Source organism: Hemicordylus capensis, chromosome 6, assembly GCF_027244095.1.
Source record: "Hemicordylus capensis ecotype Gifberg chromosome 6, rHemCap1.1.pri, whole genome shotgun sequence".
Taxonomy (NCBI): Eukaryota; Metazoa; Chordata; class Lepidosauria; order Squamata; family Cordylidae; genus Hemicordylus; species Hemicordylus capensis.
In genome coordinates this window covers 47,232,417-47,252,089 of record NC_069662.1, presented here as the reverse complement: position 1 = coordinate 47,252,089, position 19,673 = coordinate 47,232,417, and the positions used below count along the sequence as shown (strand labels likewise).

The window sequence follows — 19,673 nt, the reverse complement described above, 5'->3', positions numbered from 1 at the left end:
TTACTTTGTCTCATTAATTTCTCTTTCCTCCCATAAAGCAGCCTCTCTTGCTCCCTTCCTGACCTATAATAACATTTTCCTGGAATTCAGGAATTCTGTTCCTGAGAGAGGGAAAGGCAATCAAGTGATGAAAAACCTAGCGATGAGGCTGCTTTCAGGTTCTAGACTAGATATTCTAGTTCTGATAAAAATCTGTGTGATGTATTAATCAAGCTATAGGGACAGTTTAAAAATTAGCACAACAAATGTTTTGGGGAAACCTGATCAAATGATAACCTCTCTCCTGTTCTGTTGTCAGATCTTTCCCTTGAAACACTTTAAAGAGGATGTAGTTCAAGGTTATTACTTTCATGAATCAATTGGTTACTGCCACCTCAAATCTCCTTATTTCGGTCAGCGACCAGCATGAGATTAAAACAAATGTAGAAGAGAAGGCAATCAAACTTTTACTACCAACAATAAAACCAAATAAATTTTTAAAAGTCATCCTCAATATAGATCAAGGTACTGAAAGTACTACTAAAAATACATAACTAAGAATAAAAGACTATTTTTTGAGACTATTACACACAAATACAATTGGTTATAGGTGGGGCTCCCCTTTCAAATTAACCCCCCCCACACAAGAGCAACTTTTTCCTCCTGAATCAGTTTAGTGCTGACAGTGGGGAAGGGGGGAAGAACCAGAAGAAACATCATTTTAACTTTGTCATTTTGAGGCATATAGTCTTAATGATATCCAAAGAGTTTTCACAGCAGATGCTTAAGGAGCTAATAAGGATTAGGGAGGTATTGAAATTAATTTATTTGTATAGGCAACTGGCTTGTTCATTGTTGATTTAGGACCAAACTAGATGGGATATAGAAGACATGTGGAGTGTTTCCCAATAATTTTTTTTTTCACTTAATGAAGTTAAAGTGTGGGGAGTGTCCAAATCTGACTGGAGAATCAGTGGAAGGTAGGCAGTTTTAATGCTTTTCCTGCGGGCTGTTTCCATGATCAAAATCTTGCTATCTTTGCAAGTAGTTTTCTCCCTACAGGGGAAAGCATGGGAATGGGGTGCTAAACTTTCCCTATGGACAGATTTCCTGAATAAAATTGTCCCCCAGTTGCTTTTCTCCCCACAGTGGAGAAGATATATTTTACTGTGTGGGGAGAAAAGGTGCTTGGATTGGATTTTAATCTGGAAAACTGCTTTCAGGAAAAGGGTTAAGTACCTCCTTCTCCGTCACCTTAAGTGGCACAGAGGGGAAATGCTTGACTAACAAGCAGAAGGTTGCCGGTTCGAATCCCCCGCTGGTACTGTATCGGGCAGCAGCGATATAGGAAGATGCTGAAAGGCATCATCTCATACTTGCGCGTTAGATGGCAGTGATAAACCCCTCCGGTATTCTGCCAAAGAAAACCACAGGGCTCTGTGGGTACCAGGAGTCAAAATCGACTTGACGACACACTTTATCTTTTAACCTCCTCCTCCCCACTACTCCAATCAAATTTGGAGAAGTAAAAACAGAAACCATCAGGAGTCACTCCATGTGTCACCTAGTATTACATCTGGTTTGGCTGCTATAATGCGAACTCAATACTGTAAGTGTATATAAATGTGCATTTGGCTCTGAGTTCCCTAGACTTGGTGATTTTAAATATTAGTTCTATATTCAAAATAAAACAAGATAAACAATAGTAATAAAGAGAAATGACAAAGTTGCCTTCATGAAATCATGGATGATTGTATGCAACCCCAGACATGTGATCTGGGTTCTCCCTAGGTGGGGTGCCTCTTTCCTCACTCCCTGGCAGATACTTCAAGGAAAGATCTGTCCTCCTTCGGTATTCTTTAGAAATAGTTGTCTATCTTCTCATCATGCCTGTTAAATACTTTTGAGCTGAACTGGGTGGATGTGGCTTGGCTGGTGTTAATGCAGTGTTGTGCATGTTCATGACCATGTGTTGAAAATGAGTGGTGCAGCCAGTGTGCAGAAAGACAAACCTATACCGTGTGTGTGTGTGGGGGGGGGGGGATGGATTTACATTTTCAGGACTGTTTCCAGTGCTACATTTCTCTACTCGCATGTAGGGCAGTAGCCAGAAGATGGATGAAAACATGCGTTCTTTTTTATGTCGGAACAGTCACACACAGCCCCCTTTGAAAAGAAAATGAACGACCAAACTAAATGGGACATTCATCAGGTTGCTGATGTTGTTTTGCTGAAAATAACGATCAACTGGAGTGATTGAATTTATTTATTTATTTAGGCTGAAAATAGCACGTGCTGGTGGCCCTGATCCAGATTGGAACCATAGTGGGGGTAAAGTAAAGTGTGCTGTCAAGTCGATTTCGACTCCTGGCGCCCACAGAGCCCTGTGGTTTTCTTTGGTAGAATACGGGAGGGTTCCAGCACCTTCCTATATTGCTGCTGCCCAATATAGGTGTTTCCCATACTCTGGGAAACATACCAGTGGGGATTTGAACCAGCACCCTCTGCTTGTTAGTCAAGCATTTCCCTGCTGCACCACTAGGGGGGGCTTTAATCCTGTTACCTTCCATGCTCCTGATCTGGCTCTGGCTCTCATTTGTGGAGGAGAGCTGGTCTTGTGGTAGCAAGCATGACTTGTCCCCATAGCTAAGCAGTGTCCACCCTGGTCGCATATGAATGGGAGACTAGAAATGTGAGCATTGTAAGATATAATTATTTACATTTAATATAAATATTTCCCTTAGAGGATGGAGCCGCTCTGAGAAGAGCATCTAGGTTCCAAGTTCCCTCCCTGGCAGCATCTCCAAGATAGAGCTGAGAGAGATTCCTGCCTGCAACCTTGGAGGAGCTGCTGCCAGTCTGTGAAGACAATACTGAGCGAGATAGACCAATGGTCTGACTCAGTATATGGCAGCTTCCTGTGTGTGTTTGTGCTGTTTGCTTGTGGGGGCGGGGGCGGGGGCGGGGCGTGGAAGTCCAGTTGTAGCCAGTGAGAGCTTCACCCCCCTGAATAAATAGCACTTCTGCAGGAGGGCAATTAAGACCATGATGGTGGTACTGTTAAAGCCCCCTGTCCCCTCACCATTGTATCGATCCAGATTGTTCCTCCTCATTCATTTACAGCGGTGGGGGGGGGCAAAGTTACCAAAGCCCAGAATGTCATTAAAGTCACTTCAAGTCTGGCGCTCAGTGGGGGAAGGTGAGAGAGGATTATAAAATGTTGTGGAGACTGGACAGAGATAACATTTCTCCCTGTCTCATGATACTAGAATGTGGGGCTGCCCAATGACATTTATTGGTTGTAGAGTCAACCCAGATAAAAGGAAGGACTTATTCACACAACATGTAATAGAGTTAGTAATGGAGTTAGCTGCCACAAGATGTGGTGATGATCACGAGATTAGATTGTGTGTGTGTGTGTGTGAACTTCTTTTAGTACAATCTAGTTAAAGAAGTTAGACAATTTAGCAGAAGATTGCTCTTCCAAGATGGCCTGGAATGTGTGCCTTCTCTAATGCAGGTTGGAACCCTGCTGCGTAAAAATAGCAGGGTGTGGGTGACGATTCAGGGGGGAAGTGACTGGCAGGGGAAGGGGAAAGCATCCCTTCCCTCCTCTCCATTCTCTGATGCAGACTGTCCCCTCTCAAGGGTGCTTTGCAAGGGAGAAGAGGCTCTCGGGTTGTTGGTGTTTTTTTTGTTATATACAGCTTCAGTGTGACTTGTCTTTTTCTTTTCAAGTCGAGTGTGTTATCTGTATGAGTGTAAATCTATAGACTGATTCTTAAGAATGTGCCATGTCCCGGTTGCCCAGGAGATGAAGCGGAGGAAGAGGCCATTCTGCAGAACCTTGGAGAGGTCCCAGGGAACAAGTTGACTCAATACCACTTAAAGGCAGAGCCTCTGAGACCAGGCTCCTCCTCCTCATGGGCTCCACCTCCCTCCCTGGAGAGGGGAAGCCTTAAAGTGGCAGCCTTCTGGAGTGTGGCACTCCGCCTCTGCTCTGCCTGCTCCTGCTAAACTGAGCGGGTAAATGTGGTAGCAAGCATGCATTGTTCCCTTTGTTAAGCAGGGTCTGTCCTGGTTTGCATTTGAATGGGAGACTGCATGTGAGCACTGTAAGATATTCCCCTCAGGGGATGGGGCCACTCTGGGAAGAGCATCTGCATGCTTGTGTGCAGAAGGTCCCAAGTTCCCTCCCTGGCATCTCTTAGACAGGACAAGATTTTTTATTGAACCAACAAACTACCAATGCATACGTAGGGCTGAGAGAGACTCCTGCCTATAACCTTGGAGAAACCGCTGCCAGTCTGTGTAGACAATACTGAGCTAGATGGACCAATGGCCTGACTCAATATAAGGCAGCTTCCTACGTTCCTATATTCCCATGTTGTTGTGCTGGCCTGCAGATATTGGCAGGAGGGGCATGATGGTTAGGGAGGTGCTGGCTCTATCATAGGCTCAGGTTCCAGGGGTGCTGCCCCAGAGATCCCAGACCCTGAGGGGGCATCCTTAGGGGACTCCAGCCCCGGGCCTCTCTTGGGTTCCAGTTTGGCGTTATGATCCAGGGCTGGTCCTGCTTCCCCAGTGTCCACATGAGTGTCACTGCTGTGTGAGCTGGGGCTCTGACAGGCTGGGCCATGATGGAATGGCTTTATGCATCAATGCATGACTGAGCTGTGCCATGCTGCAAGCGTGTTGTGTATTGTTCTGCAGCATGATAAGTGTGCTTTGCAGATCCGGCATAATGTTGGTTCTGGGGGTTCTGGCAACACACTCTGGTTTTAGAGGTAGGATGTAACTTGTGGCTCTGTGGCCTTTGTTTCTGCTCTCTCCTGTGTTAGAGATAAGGTTTTTTTTGTAGATAAAAAGCAGTAAAATAAAAGGACAAGACTTGAGGTCAAGTGGGAGATGTACAGAAGAAAGCTTGGGAGGGTTAGAGTTGTGATTGGGTTTAATTTGTAAGGCAAGAGATGGCAGGGTTCCAACTTCCCAAGAAATTGTACCCTTTGACCCATAAGCTTTTCTTTCTCATGTGAAATGATTATAGTTTATTCATTGGCTCTGCAGAAGCACTCTCTGAACATGCTCAGAGACACTATCTTTACTTCTCATGTTGTAGATCTGAGCCAGGGCACTGGAAAGAGCTTTGATTGAGTCTGGGTCCCAGTGCACTCACCCCTGGCTCAAAAGAGGCTGTGGTTTGGATGGTGTGAGAAGAAAGAGACAACAGAGATGGGTCACAGGAGTCAATGTACTCTTTTCTGAATCTGAAACTAAAATTGGCAGCTCGGCCCATCCTAAGACTATTTTCTGTCCCCAGTTCAAGAATGCAGGAAGTGGAGCCTTTGAAACCAGTTGGATTGGGGCGGGTTTCAACCTTCTTGTGACCACGTGCGAGGCCTGTTCACGTGTTCGCCTGCATGCCTCAGCCTGTTATATGACTCAAGGAAAAAGGGTGGTCCAGATTCTTTGTCATTGCTGTTGCCTTGCATGTTCAGGGCGGGATGGCTGTATCATCTCTCTCTCCCTCCCTCCCTGTCTTCTCTTAGATCTGCTCTTAGATGACATCGTCCTCACGCACTCGTTGTTCCTGCCCACGGAGCAGTTCCTGCACCAGCTGCACCAGCAATATCCTTCCCATACAACAGTGGAAAAGTTCTTCTAAGAATGGTGGAGGTGGGGTGGGTGCTGAGGTAAAGGCAAAGTGTGCCGTCAAGTCAGTGTCGACTCCTGGCGACCACAGAGCCCTGTGGTTATCTTTGGTAGAATACAGGAGGGGTTTACCATTGCCTCCTCCCGAGCAGTATGAGCTGATGCCTTTCAGCATCTTCCTGTATCGCTGCTGCCTGATATAGGTGTTTCCCTTCAACTGGGAAACATACCAGCTGGGATTCGAAATGGCAACCTCTGGCTTGCTAATCAAGTCATTTCCCCACTGCATCATTAGGTGAACATCAAAACCAGAGGGAAAACTGTGTCCATCTCACGCTTTCATACTCAGCATTCTTGTTTCATAGGGTTCCGTGGTTTCCATGAATCCACAAATGTCCTGTACTAATGCAGTATTTAGTCCTGGATAATACATTTAGCCTTGTAATGGCTTGTCAAAGGGGTTTGAAAGTGTTGCAAGCGATGCTTGATCATTGGTCATTTAGCTTCAGTGCACCATGCAGTACTTTATCCTTCTCTAGGGCTGGAAGAAACTGAGTAAATTATCCCAAGGAAAATTATTCCCCTTGAGGCTGATATAGGGAATATTCCCCCTTGATTTTATTCCGGGCCCTTCCAGCCCTGTGAGGCTAGGCAAAATCCAGGTCCACCTTTTCTCTTAATTATGTGCCTGTTGTCAACTCTCTAGACCATCAGTGGGATGTAGTGTAGTGGCAAAAGAGAGAACCACTAGCCCAGTTCTAGTTCAAGGTTTAGGGGAGAGACCCTTTAGGGGAGACTCAGTGGGTGAGTCTATGCTTGACAAGTATGAGGTCCCAGATCTCCGCATCTCCAGTTAAAAGGCTGTTGAGCAGCCAAAATGCTTGAGAGCTGCTGCAGCCAGATCAGATATTGATGATTTAGGGAAGGTTTGACCAGTAGTCTAACTAAGGACCCAAATACCTGCGACGTTTAAAGTCCTGTTAGTCCTGATGGGCTTAGTTTTTCTTTTAAATGAAAGCCTGATGGGCTTCATCATTCTTCAGCGATGTTTTGGTGCCAGATTGGGCCACTGTGAATTGGTACCATGGCAGTTTGGGGTTGGGTTCAGCCCAGTCGTGGTCTCGATCCATGCCTATTTGCCCTGTTAAAAAGCTCCCATTAAAGTTAATGGGCATTTTCCCCCCTAGGGGAAACAGCAGCTGGATTGGGTCTGTGTCAGGGTTCTGATCCATGGGAACTAGCTGCTGTTGAGTAATTAAAACTAAGTTCGTCAGGGCTAATAATACTTTAATGTGTTGCATATAGCTTCACCCTTGCTCAGTATATGATGATTCATTGCTAATTACAAAAATCCAGCTTCCTTTCTGCAAGCACCAATATCTTATTGGCTGCCACTGGAAACTGCCATCTCCACCAGTCAGGATTATTAAAAGAGGGGGTGGAGGAGGATTTTTTACACCTCTCCATTCTCTCCTGGGTACCATTGTAAATCTTCCCTCCCACCAGTCTAAGGCTGGTTCTTGTATATAAAGAAGTAGCAGAATCTTCACAGTTCAGCATGCTACTATCCCAGTATGGCATGGCTTTGATTATGATTTAAATGCCATCTCCCGAATTTTTACCTATCGGGTGTCTTGTCCCAATTATCTGCCTTTTAGCTGTTGATACAGTATCACAACAATGCTGATACACCCATGACTGAGTGTGAATGAGTGAGCTAGTCATCCCAAGTGTCTTTACTTATACATAAATAAAATTGATTCACACTTAATGGGGCAGTCATGGTTTGCCACCTATTTGTGCAAACTGTGGAGACATGCATCTCCAAACAGGAAGCTGTGGTCAGCAGACATCCGTCATGTTTGTAAGCTTTGGAAAAGCACATCTTCCTTTCACTTTTGACATGTATATATGGCGAACTTGATTGCTGCATAGTGGGCATCAGCTGTGAAGACCACAGGGTAACCTTGAGCAAAGTCATTCTCTGTCAGGTCCAAACAACATGTTATGGCAGGATATATGGGGACTGTCAACACATGTCTCCCCTGCAGTGTTCCCTCTAACACGGATTCCTAGATGTTGTTGACTACAACTCCCAGACTCCCCAAGCAAAAGCCATTATAGCTGAGGATTCTGGGAGTTGTACTCAACAACATCTAGAAATCCCTCTTAGAGGGAACATGGCTCCCCTGGCATCTGCCTGGTAAGGTGTAAGGTTTTGTTTTTTTAAAGTGACATATCACAGTGTTGGCATTTCCCCACTCCCCGTTGCACTTCATTGGCTGCTGCTTGAGGAGGGTGGGGAAATGCTAATGTGATTATATCACATCACATGTCTTTTCACTTTCACATTCCTGGAGAGACATGGGTTGGTGACATCCAGATGTTGGGTTGGTGACATTCAGTTTTGCTTCAACCTAATCTAATATATGGTGTTGCTGTGAGGATGAAAATGAGATAATACCTGATTATTCCCCTATATATAACTCCTTGAAGGGTAGGTCCGACAAATATGTGAGTACTACAAATGAATACTGATATTTTCAGAGAAATATTCAACAAAAGTGGTGAAGGAATTTGCACAACCCTAATGAATTTCACATGGCAAAATTGAATCTCAGCCTGGTTTTCTTTATTGGAGAATTTGATCTCTCCCCTTTGGCCTCTCTGAAGGCAGTCACACAAGACGCACAAAGTAAGACAGTGTAATGGGGCTCTGAGATAGGAACATCCTGGGTGGACTTTGTTAGTTTCAACCAACCAGTTACAATTGAGCTGCCATTCCCGGTTAACAGCCACCCCTCCACAAATATAGGTTTCGATAGGCTCAAGGGTGTATGTATGCATGTGGAATGTTACCTCTTCTCGTTTTGTGAGTTCCCAGTGATCACACACACACACAAACTTCTGCCCCGCAGCAGCTGCTAATCTTCCTTAAAAAGTCAACGCTTCTTGATGTTTTTTATTAGGGCTAGTTTTTGCGTGACATCTTATCTATATATATATTTGTAATCTCAATGTCCCCCCTAGTTCTTCAGTCTCATCTCTGCAAGTACAAAATCTAGAAAATTGTCCCCCCGCCCCTTCTTCTGGAAGCTGTTGAACTTAAAATAAATTGGGATTCGTATGATACTTGGTACAAATGGAAGCTTTGTTTCCTTGGCAAATAGCAGATGTGGTGGGGTGATCAGCTTGGGACCATGGGAGGGGTTAGGGTTCAAGCACCTACCGACCGGCTCCACCACCGTGTTCCTGATCTGGCTTCTATTTGCCAAAGAAAATTGGAGCACATGAGGGCCAGTGATGCATTTAATGTCATGTGTAGTTTGGCCTTTATGGACACCATTATTATTTCCATGAATATTGATATACTGTATTGCTTTCAATTAAAAAAGTGGTTTGCATGACAAAAGGAATTAGAACGTGGCTTTCTGTCCCAAAAGGGCTCACTGACTAAACACACACACACACACACACACACACACACACACACCACCAAAAAGCTACTAGAAAGATTATTCGGATGAGAAGGAATAGTTTCTATCCTTCTGCTAAATCAAAAACAACCACCACTTAAAATGGTTTCTCTTTGTCCAATTAGGAGAAGTTTCTGTTGTTTTAATATAGACTAGCTGGGCTGGGTGCAGACCATCTGCGCCTCCGGCCGGCCCACCCACCGCCGCTGCCTCCCCCGCCCGCTGGCACGCTTGGCTTTCTGGACGACCGGCCGCTCCCCCCCGCCTGCTTCTACCCCCCCCGGTGTGCTTTCTGGTGGGCCAGCTGGCCCGCTTCCTCCCCCCCACTTCTCGCCCCCACCCCACGGTTTCTGGCTGGCAGGCTGGCCACTTCCTCCTGCCCACTCCCGGTAGCGGCCTCCTCCTCTCGGTGGCTAGACCAGCCTGCTGCTGCCGCCTCCTCCTGCTGGCTAATCCGGCTCACCACTGCCTCCTCAGGCTGACCGGCTGCCACTGCCATTGTCTCCCTGTCCCCGTCACTATCCCCTAGACAGCTGCTCTTGTGAGAGCTGCCACATGGGATTAGTGATGGGTATGTTTAGGAGAATTGTTTGTTTGTTTGTTTATTCTAACCTTCCTCCAAGGAGCTCTCCTCCCCCAATATTTTACCCTCACAACAACCTTTTGAGGTAGGTTAGGTTCAAAGAGTGAGTGGCCCAAAGTCTCTCAGTGAGCTTCATGGCTGCAAGGCTCCTAGTCCAGGTCTGACATTTGAACCACGACACTGTGGACATTGACTGAGATTCTAAGGTGGTTCCATTCTGTGCTAGATATCAAAGTCCACATTTATGTGGTTGGTTGGGGAATACATAAAAAGGTTGTTCTCACACCTCTTACCTAGGTGGCGAGGAGGGTGGGCAGGGAGGCAGGCTTCTACCTGCCTCCCCGCAGATGACCAACTACAGAATAAATGTTGCCAATCGCGCACCCACACATGAGCCTGGGCAGTGATAGGCACTCTGCCGATGGAGGGGGAAAGTGTGCTCTGGGTCCTCTATGGCCCCAGAATGCAGCGTGCACACAGCAGAGCAACTGCTTTTAGCATTGCAGACACTCTGCTCCTTGCAGCCAGTCTTTCCCCCACCTCCCTGCCGAAAATGGTGGTGGGCTGGTAGGGAGCCCAGGAACTCAAGGCGATCATCTCTGATCACCTACCAAGGTGAAACGAACCACAGGTTTGTTTTATGTTGGCAAAACTTTGGCCCAGCCAATCTGATTCCTAGGGGGCTCCTCCTGGCACTGCCCCCAGGAAGAACTAAAACAATGGGTTAAAAATGCAGGTTGTGTCAGGGAGTATATTTTTAATACATTTTTTTTCCTTCTTCCTGGGGGCGGTGCCAGGAGAAGCCTCCTAGTAATCAGATTGGCTGGAGCAACTTATAGCAGCTGTTCCAGCCGGTAAGACTAAAAGAGGAAGTTGCAGGCAAGGGAGGAGGGGCTAGAGGAAGGTCCCTGCTCTGGAGGATCCCCTGGCTGCTGGTAATTCTGACAATTCTTTTTAATTCTGATAATTCTGATCTAGCTCGTTTGTTTGGTGAGAGGGCAGATGCAATCCTTACTTTTTCCCTTCTGTCTCTCTTTCTGCTTTTTGCCCTGGCTTTTTTGCTTTTTGCTTTCTTCCCCCACCCCCAAATATTTATGGTTTCTACTTTTGCCCTGCTTTTCTGCTTTCCCTTCTTCTCTTTTTGTTTTCCTCAGTGCTGGCAGCCTTGGGTAAATACCCAAGCCTGCTGGTGTGGAGGAAGGGGGTTGGCATCTGCCTCTGTGACCAGGTTCTCCCCTTCCCCCATGCTCCAATGCCCACCAGCTGCTACTGACTGTGGGTAGAACAGCTGGGCTACCCACGTTAGGAGCAGATGACACTCCAGATGACATGAGATGCCTGGAGTTACCCGGGCAGCTTGTGTTGTATGAATAGCCTTAAAATATATCCAGCTCAGGGGATTCAGATAAATGGCCCTTGGGCATCCTTTGCAACTCTCTCTTTCTCCAGTCTGTACTTGATATGTTGTCATCAAGGCCCAGATTTCCCCCCACCCCAAATCTGGCTGTTTGGGATTCTCTTCCACCTGCTGCCTCCTGAAGTCCTATGATTTTCCCTTGACCTCCTCGTGGCCACCTTTGTGACAGCGTTGACAATCCCATCACCACCGTGTTGGAAGGAAGGTGAGGCCGTGCACCGGAAGCGAGCGGTTTTGGTTATCCTGCTGCACTTCCTTGAGACCTACAAGGGGATCTTGCAGGAGGAGGAAAAAGCAGGCAAAGTAATCAAGGTACAGTGTGGCCGTACTATCCACTCGTCATCTGGTTTCCTAGTTTTTCAGCCATCCATTTCTAGTTTTTTCAACTAGAAACTTGATTGTTTTTAAAGAAACAAAAACAGTCAGACTTCAAGATATTATTACAGCCACCATTCCCGTAAAATGGCAGCTCATTGTTCTGATGTTGTAAGTCTATGCTTTGTGTCTGGATAGTATCAAGTGGGCATGAGCAGGAAGTATCCTTCTTCTCAGGCATGAGGGCAGAGGGACCCAAGCCACCTTCTTTCTCTTTACCCCTAGGAGCTGTACCTGCTGATCATGAAGGACTCATCCCTCTACCACAAACTGGAAGATGAAATTCTGAAGCTACATCAGCTGGTGGAGACAGTTGAATTGAAGTAAGCAGAGAAGGGAAGATAGGCAGTAGAATAGCAGCTGCTCCAGCAAAACAAGGAGTGCTCCCTTAGCTAAAGGCATTGAAGCTCTTCTCACGATCTGTGAGAAGAGCTTCTGTTGGGTCTGCGGGGAGAGCGGGCTTAGCCGTCTCTCCCCAAAGACGATCAAAGTACAGCCCTAGGCGGCTGGATTGGCTGCTCATTGGATTGCTGCTGGCTCTGTTACGGAGCTGGTGGGGGCTGCGGAAGTCCCAGGATGCCACGCGTGAGTAAATGGGGCATCCTGGAGAGACCCCCCAAGCCCGGGAGGCTGGTTGCAGCCTCCTAGTCGGGGGTCTACTTGTGTGTTGCCACGTGCCACTGCGATACATGAGCAAAAAAATGAGGCTAACAGAGCGCTCACTCAATTAACCTAATTTAAGGGGAGGGGAAATTGGGCGGGCTAGCCGCCTTGGGAGCACCGGGCTCGCCTGCTCCCTTAGCCCACTTCGCAGTGATCGTGGGAATAGCCTCAGCATGTTGGTGGTAACATTGCCTTCACAGTGTTACCCACTTTTTCCTTTATCTCACTTCCTTTGGCATACAAATCTGGGAGACAAAAGTATTTCTCCCCACTGACAATCATGGTATCCCAGGGGCATAACTGTTGGACATGGGTACAGCAGACATGGGTTCAAAACCCAGCTTAGCCATAGACTGAGGCCCAAACTAAATGTGATACATAGCTGCAGTATAGCAATACTGATGCAAAGCTAGAAATTGCTGCTGCTGGACAACCTTCTTCCCTGGGTCCTGTTGCTCACCTCCTCCCCTGCGTGCTGAAGCAAATGGGTTGTTAATGTTGCCCCACCATGGACGGAGGAGCAGGGTGGACAATAGGACTTAGCAAGGAACAGGACAGGTAGTACAGCAGATGTAACTTCTCCCATTGAAATGGTACCTGAAAAATGTGTGGCAACCCTGGTGGATGTACTAATAATGGCCATGGTTGTTTTGAGGGCTTGCTCTCATGACCATCTCCCTGTCCAAAATGACCTCTGATACTCCTAGAAAACTGCATTCTCTTGTTTCAAAAATGTCCTCTCAGAACTATATGGACTCTGTGCACCTGGGGAAACGATTCACACTGTGGCCTATATTGTTTGTCCTTCTCCAACTTCTAAATATTACCTTCTGGCTACAGGGTTACAGAAGAAAGCCATCCTCCCAGCAAACAGGTCAAGCCTCTCTTCCGGCATTTCCGGCGCATAGATTCCTGCCTTCAGACACGGGTCGCTTTCCGTGGGTCAGATGAAAGTGAGTATATTGTAGATGAGATTCCCCACTTGGGTTGTCTTGAAAAATCTGATGAGCAGAAGTGGGAGCTCTGTCATGCATTTTAGTCCATAAATGTTTCTGTTTGCATAGATAAAAGCAGGGGAGAGCAAGAGTCAGGGCTCCAAATGAAGGAAATGCATTCTAGCATTACAGATGACATAGGAAGTTGCCTTATACTGAATCAGACCATTGGTCCATCTAGCTGAGTATTGTCTATACAGACTGGCAGTGGCTTCTCCAAAGCAGCAGGCAGGAGTGTGTCTCAGCCCTATCTTGGAGATGCCAGGGAGGGAACTTGGGACCTTCTGCATGCAAATATGCAGGTGCTCTTAAGGGGAATTTCTTGCAATGCTCACACATGTAGTCTCCCATTCATATGTAACCAGGGCAGACCCTGCTTAGCAAAGGGGACAATTAATGCTTGCTGCCACAAGACCAGCTCTTTTCCCTCCCAGTTCAATATGTGAACTGGAAAATTGTTAATTTATAATAAGAGAAGTCATGTGGATGCCCATCAGATCTCTGGAAGCCACACTCTTCCGCCTAATCCAGGGACTGTGAGACTGGCTGTGGTTATTTAGTGATGAAGAAAAGGTACTTTGCATGTGCTTTGACAAATTGAAAACCGGTTCAATGGCTAAGCTTTGAGGGCTTCATATTTACCTGTAGAGCAGGGCTGCTCAGCTTCAGCCCTCCTGCAGATGTTGGCCTACAACTCCCATCATCCCTGGCTATTGGCCACTGTAGCTAGGGATTATGGGCATTATAGTCCAAAAACAACTGGGGGCCTAAGTTGAGCAGGCCTGCTGTAGAGCTGTAGATACACAAACAGTTGTTAGGAAAGCACAGCCTTCTCCCTAACTTTCTGCCCCCACCCCACAAAAACCGTGTAGGAGTTCATTTAATGAGGCAACCTGAGGCCTAACATTATTACCTTAAAATTAATCCACACAGGACTTAAAATGTAAGCTGCTTTAAAAGCATCCTTGAAATCAAGTTGCAAAGGACAAATCTGAACCCGTTTGAAAATTGGATTTGAATTTTGAAATCTGAAAAGTTGCCAAATTTAGAATTAGAACATACATTTTTAAGCTTCAGCACCAAATAAATAATTAACTAACACTAGAGTTAGCTGAACTATTACCCTCTCCATCCCAAAGGTTTAGGAACATAGGAAGCTGCGTATAGGAAAACTATACTGTGTCAGATCATAGGTCCATCTAGCTCAGAATTGTCTACACAGACTGGCAGTGGCTTCTCCAAGGTTGCAGGCAGGGATCTCTCTCAGCCCTATCTTGGAGATGCTGCCAGGGAAGGATCTTGGAACCTAGATGCTCTTCCCAGAGCAGCCCCATCCCCTGAGGGGAATATCTTACAGTGCTCGCACATCAAGTCTCCCATTAAAATGATACCAGGGTGGACCCTGCTTAGCTAAGAGGACAAGTCATGCTTGCTACCACAAGAACAGCTCTCCTCTCATAGACCAGCTCTCCTCTCATTTGGGGTATGTAATATTTATTCCACCCAATCTAATCTATCCCTGGCCACCAAAAACCAGTGTGAATAATAAAAACACCTTACACCACATCTGGTAGATGCACAGCCTCAGGATGTGGCAAGTCTCCAGCTTTCCAAAACTGAGGGGCAGTGCCTGAGAATGATTCTTTGCACGCTCTTGTGGACCTGATTTTCTGAATAGATAGTGGCAACATGACAAAGAAAATTACTCTTAAGTAGTCCCACTGAAATTCAAAAGAACAAGTTCTGCATTGCCAAACTTGCCCTTTTAATTTCAATAGGATTGCGCTGAGTAATTTTCCTCATCATGTCAACGAGTGTATTATTTGAGAGGGCAGTCCTGTTGATCTTCAAGATCCTGGTGATATTGGGATGAAGGTGGTTTCTTAGGTTTGCTGAGCCCAGATTGTTTGGGGCTTTATAGACCACTGCCAGCACCCTGAATTGTGCTTGGAAGGCAGTCGTGAGCCAATACCAAGACTGGAGCACTGGTGTGTTTTGCTTCCAACAGTCTGCCCCTCTCAGAAGCTGAGCTACAGAGTTTTGAGCCAACTGAAGCTTCCAATCGACCATCAAGGGCAGCTCTACATAAAGCACATCATGGTAGACTAGCCTCAAAGTTTTAAAGGCATGAATGATGGTAGCTAATGCATCTGTGAGGAAAATACTTCTTACCGAGTTTTGCCTTAGAAATATTCTTGGTTAATGCCACCAGCTGGGTATCCAGGCTGAGTGATGCATCCAGGAAGCACTCCTGGCCTGTGAGCCTGAGTGGCCAGAGGGGATCAAACTCCAGCAGTGATAGGAATCCAAATCCCCTCCATATCACAAAGCCTGCTAATACTCATTACTTCAGTCTTCTCCAGATATAACTTGTTGGCTCACCACCATCCAGGCTTCCATATTGGCCAGAGCCTGGGAGATGCTGGTTTTAGTAGAATTCAGACCATCATTGCCTTCCCCTGCTAGCTACCCTTCCAGCTCTCAGCCTTTTGGTTCTGTCTCTTTCCAGTCTTCTGCCGTGTCTACATGCCTGACCACTCCTATGTCACCATCCGCAGTCGCCTCTCTGCCTCCGTACAGGACATCCTTACCTCCGTGACGGAGAAGCTCCAGTATTCTGATGAACAGCCTACACGAGAAGAGGCACTCATCCTGGTGGCAGTAACATCTTCAGGAGGTAACTGTCTCCCAGGAGCTGTGGAGAGAACAAAGCAATAGTGACCCCTGGCAGCCTTCTGTCCTGACATTCCCCTTTGTAACCCTGAGTCTTGGCAAACATTCGATTTTAAAATGCAGATTTTAAATTAATTTTTTTCTCTCCAAAAAAATCAAATTTTTAATTTTTAAAGTTTTAAGATGTATTCAATTTTATGATTTTTTTTAAAAAAATGGGAGTGGAGATAAAATGCCATCGTTTTCTCCTACTATTTGAAATGTTATAAAGAGAGAAAAGAACAGTATTATCCTCATCATTAAAAGAAAAATACTTTTTAATGGGCCACAGCTTCTGTGCCTTTAATAGCAGCCTGGCACAGCAAAATGTAGCAGGAAGCTTTTCACCTGGGGCTTTTGAAACTCTTTTAACTCTCATCTCCTTTGGAATAGAGGGGGTGTGTTCACATTTTGGCTAGATTTACCCCAAAGTCCCTGCGAGTTATTGGGGAGCAGTTCACACACAATTCGGGTTTTTCAATGTGCATTAGAGTATAATCCAATTTATATCTGGAGTTTAAAAAATCCACTATTTGTGTCAGTTTCTTGGGACACCTTTGAGTTCACCGTAAAGCCTCCCCGTGATCTTAAACCTGCTGTCCGTAAAACTCCTATGTAGTTTTTCGCACATGGCTGCATGCTTCAGGGTAAATGTTGAGCGAAGCCACATCAAATCACAGCCCTTCCCCTCTGCTCTCGGTTTTTGTTTTTATGAGTTTACATGGCATGCCTCTGTGTTTTCCTTCTAGCCAATGTGGTGGGGGGGAGAGAGAGAGAGATGACTAAAGAGCTACATCTGCATTTCAAAGACAGTATCCCTCTTATCATGTTAATGATTCTACATCGTGCCAGTGCCTCTTCCTATTTGCTCTGGTCTTTTCAGAAAAGTAGCTTAAAACCAGCATTTTAAAAACCTGGAAATACCTCAAGATAAGCTAGAACTTGCAAGACAAAGCCCGACTTGTGTGTGGAGTGGGTCCAAGGATCTTGAAGGGACATCAGAGTACATTTGGCTGGTGTGTGAATGCACACACACTCTCTCCCGAAGGAGATTTGGGGTAGAAGCCCTGTTTGTAAAGCCTCCAGGCGAAGCTTTTCTGGCTTTCAGATAAAATGATGGGGAAAGCTGTATCAGCAAAATTTTGGTATGTTAAAGGCACAGGATCAAAGTTGGAGGGGGGAAAGTGGTAACTGTGCTGCCAATGCCGTGCTAGGTGTTAATCATGTTCAGAGGCTGGATAAATGGAATTGCAGCAGTGAACTGAAATTACATTGGGGGGCGCCCGCTAAATCTGGATTATAGGAGCTTTCAGGAACAGAAATTTTGATACCTGGGGGTTCTGTTGTTTGTTATTCCTGAATCTGCATTGTGCAGGAATTGGGTTGGGAGAGAGGATTTGAGAATCTAGATGGGTCACGCATCATAAGGTTGAAAAGGACCAAAACGTCAATCCCCAAGTAAAAGAAAGAACCATCCACCCACTAAGCTTCCAACAGATCGACTTTTAAGTCTTGAGGGTGCTCCAGGATGCTTTGCTGCAACATGAGCTACTTTTTTGGATGTGTACCGAAGCAATCCAACCCACCTTGTGCCATGGGCAGTAAGCGGGTACACTAGCTCCAGATGTCTCAGCAAGTGAGCTCAGCTACATGCTGCAGCGGAAGGGTGGGGAGCAAGAGTCACAGGTCTATTTGATCTGGAGGAGAAATCCTGACAGACCACAGATAGAACCAGTGACCAGACAATGTGAATCAAACACTTGGCTTGCTCACACAATTGTTATTTTGGTAGGACAAACATCCTACCCTGGTTCAGGAGCTGTGTGCACTCCCATTTTATGATGGTGTGCTCGTAAAAAACAAGGGAGGTGGTGAGGGGAGTGATGGTATGTGAGGCTTCTGCTGGGTAGGAGGGGCTTTCCTCCTACCTCATTAAAGGGCTGGGTAGGATGGAGCCTCACAGACGGTCACTTCCCTGCCTTCTACCTTGCTTTTTATGAGCGCACGGTCACAAGATGGGAGTGCTCACAGCTCCCAAATTTGAGTAGGACACTTGCCCTACCCAAATAACAGTCGTGTGAACGAGCCTGCTGCTGTCTACCAAGTTGCCCCAGTCAAAGGGTTATGGAATATGAATTTGCCCTGATGTTTCTGCCATCCCAAGCAATTCAGTAGCTGTTATTTTCTTCTGTACCGCCAGAGAAATCTGTGCTGCAGCCTAATGAAGAGTGTGTTTTCACAACCCTGGGGATAAACAGCCATCTCTTTGCCTGCACTAAGGATGCCTTTCCGTCTCTGGTAAGTCAGCGAAGCTCCCCTCCTCTGCCCTGTTCCTCCCATCTGTTCCTCTCATGGCTGGCTCTGAAAGGGCCTGGCATGGCCTTTTGCTGTGTGGGTGCCACCGTCAGCCCATTGGTGTAAAGTCTCGGGGTCCGCCGTTCTAACTGTGTGCATTCATAAGATCGGAGAGTTGCAGTTGTTAGAGCTCCCCCCGCCAACCGAGCTCCAGCTCTGACTCATTGTCACTTGGAATGGGAATGAGCAGCCCTGCCCCCTCCCCTTGCCAGCCCCCACCCCCTGGCCTAGAGCCAATGTTGATGCCCCCCTGCCCCCTCCCCTCTCAGACATGCCCTTCTTCCCCTCAGGGTGAGTGCACCATAGAGCAGTGAGTGCAGGCACCTTCCCTCTCACCCCCCCCCCATTATGGGCACCACCCCACCTCCTTCCTGCCTGTGCCCAGCTTCCACCCCAGCTTCCGTGTTTCCCGCCTCACTAGCCTGCCCCCCGCCTCACCAGCCCAGATGCCGCCCTTCTTCTCCCTTGCTGCCAGAAAGGGACTGCTTGCACGCCATAAGGCGATGGTTAGCGTCCATTTAAGCAGGCCCTGCAGCCTTGGAGAAACTGCTGCCAGTCTGTGTAGACAGGACTCCGCTAGATGGACCAATGGTCTGACTCGGCATAAAGCAGCTTCCTGTGTTCCTACGTAAGCACTGGCAGTTCTACACACTGGCCTCTCTTCTTTGCTGCTGTGCTAGCGCCAGCTCTCTCATTCTCTTTCTTCCATAGTTTCTTGCTGTCCTCTCCCAGCACCCATGTCCGCTTTGCCTCCAGACAAATTGGGTCCTTGGAGGGGAAAGATAGCAGGTGGGGGCAGAGGGAGAGAGGGAGGGAGCGCAATGGCCAGTGCCAAAAGAGAGAGGCCAGCGTATGAAGTTGCCAGGATTTGGACGCATGCTGTTATCTTGTGGCATGCAAGCAGTGGTGGTGTGTCCCATTTGGTGGCAAAGGGGAAGAAGGTGGCATTGCGCCCATGAGGTGGGAGTTAGGTTGGTGATGGGCTGGGGGGGGGAGCCACAGAGGCTGGGGTGATGGCAGCACAAGGAGGAGGGGTGGCAGCAGCCGCCAGGTGGTGTGACGTGCCTGCCGTGGGGGTGGGCAGAGTACCTGGACTTCCTGCCCCATGGTGCACTTGCCGCCTGAGGCCGTTGCCTCCTGTGACCTTACACAGAGTCACCCAGCTGAGCTCTATAAATGCCTTTCACATGCTCCTCTTGGTTCTAACACACGCTGGAATTTTCCTCTCCTCTGCTTGCATTGAACCTCCAGGTCCCCCTCCCTGATGAAATCCAGGTGTCGCCAGGTGACACAGAGATCCACCGGGTTGAAGCTGAGGATGTGGCAAATCACCTCACAGCCTTCCACTGGGAATTGTTTCGCTGCGTCCATGAGGTGAGAGAGCCAAATGCACCTAGCAGCTGGTGGAGAACGAGGCACTGGATCACAGAGCTGTCTGTCTCCGCTCCTGGAAGGCTGAAAATATT

At 47.1% G+C, this 19,673-nt stretch overlaps 1 protein-coding gene across 1 annotated transcript in view; it reads left to right on the top strand.

Moving 5' to 3' along the window:
- The window catches only part of RAPGEFL1 (Rap guanine nucleotide exchange factor like 1), a 79,372-nt gene that overhangs the window by 31,826 nt on the left and 27,873 nt on the right, over positions 1-19,673 (top strand). The window contains exons 2-8 of the mRNA XM_053262749.1: positions 5,529-5,607; positions 11,266-11,419; positions 11,708-11,805; positions 12,986-13,098; positions 15,650-15,817; positions 18,053-18,150; positions 19,459-19,581. Coding sequence (XP_053118724.1) covers positions 5,529-5,607; positions 11,266-11,419; positions 11,708-11,805; positions 12,986-13,098; positions 15,650-15,817; positions 18,053-18,150; positions 19,459-19,581 — 833 coding nt within the window. The remainder of the gene's footprint in view (positions 1-5,528; positions 5,608-11,265; positions 11,420-11,707; positions 11,806-12,985; positions 13,099-15,649; positions 15,818-18,052; positions 18,151-19,458; positions 19,582-19,673) is intronic.